This window comes from Echinococcus granulosus, assembly GCF_000524195.1.
Source record: "Echinococcus granulosus chromosome Unknown EG_S00092, whole genome shotgun sequence".
Classification (NCBI taxonomy): Eukaryota; Metazoa; Platyhelminthes; class Cestoda; order Cyclophyllidea; family Taeniidae; genus Echinococcus; species Echinococcus granulosus.
In genome coordinates, this window is record NW_020170472.1 from 105,852 (window position 1) to 111,358 (window position 5,507).

The window sequence follows — 5,507 nt, forward strand, 5'->3', positions numbered from 1 at the left end:
TGGTTGGGGACGCCGGTGTTGCTGGTTGTTGTTGTGACTATCCCACACGTTGCTATATGACATTGTTCTTTACTTTGGCCCCCTTCTGACCATACTTCTGCGGCAGTCAGTAAGACATCAAGGTATTTCAAGTACCACGTACCACTAAATACTGACAGTGACGCCACGACGGTGGATTCCATTCCTGTGCACAAACATTTAAATTGTGTTTTGAGTTATTCAATGTCTGATCTTTTGTAAAGCGAACTGCAAAATTGGATGATAGTACTACATTTACGACGATTTAATAGGGTTGAAACTGGGAGCACCCAACTATGGAACACTGGCCCACAAGGCGTCTAAGAAAGAGGGATACCCTGTTCTCATAGTAAGGCATAAACCATTGGTTTTATAATGCATCTTAGTAACCACTTTCAACTGATGTAACCTAAGTTGGGAAAAAATTAGGCATTTCTGTTCATGGTGCTACCAATTTAGTCCCATCATTCATACCTGTCGGCACAATCAAGTGTACTATTTTTAGGAACTGTTGGTACCATGGCGACGTGGCTTTCATAGTTATTAATTGAGACTTTAAAGGAATTTATTTTATCCGCACTGCAAAATAAAGCTATCTAAGCCCCTTGTCAATTAAAGGGACAACCACTGGAAAATCGAGAGGAAAAGGCTGTACACGAAATGTAGTTACAAGCACAGGCAAATTATACGAGCGAAGAAGTACTCAGAATCGCTATGAACAGCATTTAATGATTTTATCCGAATTATCCTTGATTATAACGTGCACTTATGTCAACTGAAATTATTAACTTCTATCGTAATGAAAGATATATTACTTATTGGAATTAACTATTAACTTCTATTTGTAAATATCGCTATCATTTTCCCGTCTTTGTGTAAATAATATCTTCCTGTCCATTGAACGAAAAAGCTTTTATATTTTCCTAGTGCGTGAATTAACTCCTGTGTTTACATTACCACTCACCGAAGGATGCCGTGAATTAATAAACGGGCTTGGTAGTATTTGAACAAATCGACGATTCGGCAGATTTCCAGTGGTACATTTCCCAAGCGTACCTATTCACGTTGGGGTGAGGGACATCTGCATCCGTATTTTAGCTTTCTACTGCATGTCATCTAGCAATAAATCTCGTGAAATACAGGAACCAAGAAAAGAAGTAGGGCAGATTTTAATTTTTTTCGCTTATTTGGTCGGTAGGAAACGTAGCACTGCGTTAAATGCTAATTAAAGAGGAGAAAATATGGCCTTTAAAAATCATTTTGTTTACTCTGTGCTCCAAGTTTGTGATATGAGATGCTGGACTGAGGCATCCGAAGTGCATGATCAGTGTAAAGCCAGTGAACAATGGCAGAAGGCACTAAAGGAATTACTTTGAAATCAGTTTTGCCTTGAGCCTCCTCTCTGACAGCACATTAAAGAGCGTGGATAGGTTGGTCCAATTTCTCTTAATATGAAGTCCAAGACTTGAATATCTAGGTAGTGAGAAAATGCACTGATCCTTAGGAGCAGGAGATGAATGGGTAAGATAAGGGTAAGAGAGTGACACTTTTCCCATAATCCGAATGCACAATTCTTATCTAGGGAATGCTCTCAAATGTAGGTTGGGACCCTGCGTTGCTTATAATTAGGGAAATATTTCCTTGCTAATGTATGATTTGTACCACATCCAAAAGGTGTAACAATGCTTGAGGCTTACTAATCGAAGTAGGGAACAACCTAAAGTAAGTACTTTTGTCCACAATCTGCACCCTTTTAAAGAGGAAGAAAGTGAGTAAGTTATTTAGGATTAGCAATGAGATATTCACTGGCTTTTTTCTGAATTATGAGAGCCATTCCTCCTTAGGAGTCCCTAATTCATTCATCCCTACCTTTACTCACTCCTTACTTTAATCATTCATTCAATCAGACTCTAAACAAACAATCAGCAAATAATGCGCCTCATAACATGCGTAAGCAAAACAAAGAAGAACAAATCAGCAGTTTATTTGTGTTGTTGCCTTTTTTCAGTAGGTTGTTTCTCGTGCTATATTTAGACAAGAGTCCAAAACCCAACTAGTCTCATTCGCAAAACATTGCAACAGATTATGCCAGAAGTTGAGGAACTGTTTTACAATCTCTGACATTTTTCCCTTTGGGTACACAAGCAACCTTTTTTGTAGGCGGAGTAAAATTTTATGTGGACTAAAAGACAAGTCTGTGACTGAGACATTTGCAACTGTACAAGATTTATGTGACGATAGCGACGCTTTTAATTTTCCGGCAAACGTATCTGCCCCCAATACCTAGCGGTTGACAGAGTCCTCCTCCTTTCTTTTTTGTCTCATTTACTTGAAGCTTTGACTTCCACCTCTACGCATCTACATTGCAAAATGTATAGGTTTCATGGATAATTCAAGATAACTTATTTATCAGGTTTCAAATTAGTGCCCCAGTGGGTACTGGTAGGCGAAGCAGGGCAATGGTGACACATAACACAGTTGGCAATAAGGATAAAGTTATAGAAGTCGTGGTTTTTACAAAGAATCTTAAGCACAGTAGGATAGTGGAAAGCCTATATCCAGGATGTAAAACCATTGAAGGAGACAGTTTAACTGCACTTCAATGTGGATTTTAACTGAGATAGTTCCTTCCGACGCCTCATGACTCAGCCTGCTTTATTGTGGCTTAGATTTCGGCTAGGAAGGCAGAAACACTACCCACATATTGAGCTCAACTGTCTTAAGCCTAGCAATATTTTATTAATCAGATTTTTAGTCGTAGTGCTTAAAACGGTGATAATGTATAGGACTTTGCGAAATCTTCCTACCTCTGCTCTACCTTTGCTTATCTAAGTCGTCAAGGATGTTTTAATCCTTACCCTGTGAATTTCCTTTAAACCCATTCTCCACTTTTGTCGATAAGCTCCACCAGCACAATTTTCAACCAGCAAAACGTACTTCCAAATTGCACACTACTGCATCAGCAAATTTGTCTTTACTTATTTACTCCACCAAATTACATTCAAAATGCACGTCAGGTGTCCATTTGCCTAAGCTTTGCCGATAGATCCGAAACAAGTTTATGAGAAGCAGAGCACGTTAAAGGCAGATTTTCATTAGTCAGTTTGAGGACTACTTTTTGGGGTATTAGCTCGTCACTTATCCTGTGCTTATTATTCTCCATAATAATGATCAGTGAAAAAGGAAAATTGTTTTAGCCTATGAAATTCAACATAATGCTGAGGGAGTAAATTAATCACCTGTTATCTCTGTCCCCCCTTCTTCTTCTCAAGCCAGCAACCATGGAACTGGAAAGTCCATTACAATGGCAAAAAGCTTCTTTTACCTTTAAAGCAGTTGCTAGAGGTCCGCGGACCGGCGGAGCATTGTATATCGGGCCCTTTTTTGCTTGGCCGTCTGGCTTAGATCAACGGGAAGATGTCTACAAACTGTTCCTCTGTTAAAAGGATTTTGTAAATCCTATTGCTAAACTTCGGTACTGTTAACTTTCACTTATTTTCCAAATATAATAACATCTTAGATGGAATGCCTTAGGTGTGCCTTTTAAAATGCGGGATAATATTTTGGCTATACATTCATTATAAAACACGGATATGACTTAGAGATCAGAGTCTGGTTAGGACACCTGGTCTTTAAGGCAGAGGTGCTGGTGAAGAGCCCAAATTAGGCTCTGTTACCCTGTAAACCTAGTATATGAGCAACTTGCTGTCCAGAGTGAAGTGGGTTAAATGTTGAGAAGCGACTACGGTTACATCTAAAGTTCCACTTGTGAGTTTGAAGAAGAAAAATTCGTCCAGCTTTCAACAGGACTTTCATGTCAGGCCCGCTCAATATGTTCAGTGGTCTATTATCATTCATTATAAAGCAATGACATGGGTCTTCAGTGGGTTTCTACGATTTTTGCCTATGCTGGAACTACCTTCACTGCTTTAAATGTCGGTTTAACCCGATCCTCTATATCAGAGTTATCCATTTTGCGTGCCCTGTTATAGCTCGTCTACAAGACTACCAAAACACCTACCTTACTCTGTTGCTTAAGATATGATGGGGACGGTTAAAGGCATAGAACTCACCTTGCAGAATGCGTCGGTTTTGACAATAAACACTTTGATATGGGGACTGCACGTCAATGAAGGTTTGAGCCATCGCGTTCACATGGCCTGACATTTTCCATAAAGCAGGATCCCATGTCATTGTGGAGTAGAATATCCTGAAATAAACACTAGTACAGACTCGTTGAGGAAGTTGCGGTAATTATTAAAAGTGATGAGTACCCCTCTCATTTAAGCATGATACTACGATAGACCCTACCGATTCGTTCTCGACTCATTTCTGAGTTTCCCAGTTTTTCTTTTGTGACTTTTCCTGTTAATTATCTGACTGACCGAGTAACTAAATGAGTGACTTGTAAGAAGAAAGGACTTCTGCATTCTAGGATATAGCAAATAAATGCAAAATTTGTGGTCCCAATCAAGCCACTCACTTGCTCTCAAATGTAAAGCCCCACTTCATACCTAAAATATTGTTTGCCGAAGGTGCGAACGTGTTATGGACCCTTGCAGGAGCTCCTTAATTTGGCCTGTTTCCAACTTTGGGTGAGAAGGACCAACCATTATTCTGCCTACTTGATGTAACACAAATCAACTGTTAGCAAGGATTCATCTACTTTATTATAAGCAATGCAAGGGATGGGAGGAGGGCAGCCATTGCCTTACCTTTATCTACCCCTTTTTATCTTCTACTTTCTGGGTTTTATATCTACTCTTTACAACGAAATTACTAACAGAAGGTGTTAGTACTTCGAGTGTGAGAAGAGGAGAACCATTTATTCGGTATGATACAAATCAAACAGGTGCAGGGTAAGTATCACCTAGAAGAGACTGTCCTAATTAAAACCATGCAGTCAGAAGAAGAAAAGATGATATTGTCTCACCTCATTACCTGGATCCTTTCTTGCACGTCCAACTGGTTAGCATAATCATTTTTGGCAATTAACAATTACAAGCAGACCATTGCAGAACGCGGCCATCTTCCATGGCAGTGTAAAGGAAAGTGAATCCTAATACGGTAGCAATTGAGCTTAAGAAGACACCGGCCTAAGACCTAGTTGCAGAATTTGGTGTCCACTTTACTCAGACGTCTTGTAGGCAAATGACCCAGAGAACAGTGCTTATCCTCCATCTTATTTTTAAATTTTTGGCAATATCTTTATACTTTAAAGCTGATCTTACAAGAACCCATAGCAAAAGAAGTCCAGATACATCTATAATGTCATCATATTAAAAGGGTTTGCTGTTTTTCAGTCACCGTCAACAAATAGTGGTGCGTAGTGCTGCAAACACTCTTGATGTCGTATCGTCTTGGAGTAAAAGTTTGATCAGGAGAAGGGTAAAGTAAAAGAGAACGTCACGTAGTAACGTGTGAGATCATCAACAACAACCAACAACACCGCGTCCCCAACCATCATCATTGTCACCACTTTGATAGTG

At 39.5% G+C, this 5,507-nt stretch overlaps 2 protein-coding genes across 2 annotated transcripts in view; both read right to left on the minus strand. All coding sequences in view use genetic code 11, as the record gives it.

Annotated features, from left to right (window-relative positions):
- Positions 1 to 539, minus strand: part of EGR_07972 (hypothetical protein) — a gene marked incomplete at both ends in the record, with an annotated part of 814 nt that extends 275 nt beyond the window's left edge. The window contains one exon of the mRNA XM_024497221.1: positions 493 to 539. Within this exon, the coding sequence (XP_024348351.1) occupies positions 493 to 539 (47 nt within the window). The remainder of the gene's footprint in view (positions 1 to 492) is intronic.
- Positions 540 to 4,004: 3,465 nt separating this feature from the next.
- Positions 4,005 to 4,185, minus strand: EGR_07973 (hypothetical protein; the record flags this gene model as incomplete). The annotated part of the gene is made up of 2 exons (XM_024497222.1): positions 4,005 to 4,015; positions 4,092 to 4,185. The coding sequence occupies 2 exons, from the start codon at positions 4,183 to 4,185 to the stop codon at positions 4,005 to 4,007; spliced, it is 105 nt and encodes a 34-aa protein (XP_024348352.1).
- Between the last annotated feature and the right edge of the window lie 1,322 nt (positions 4,186 to 5,507).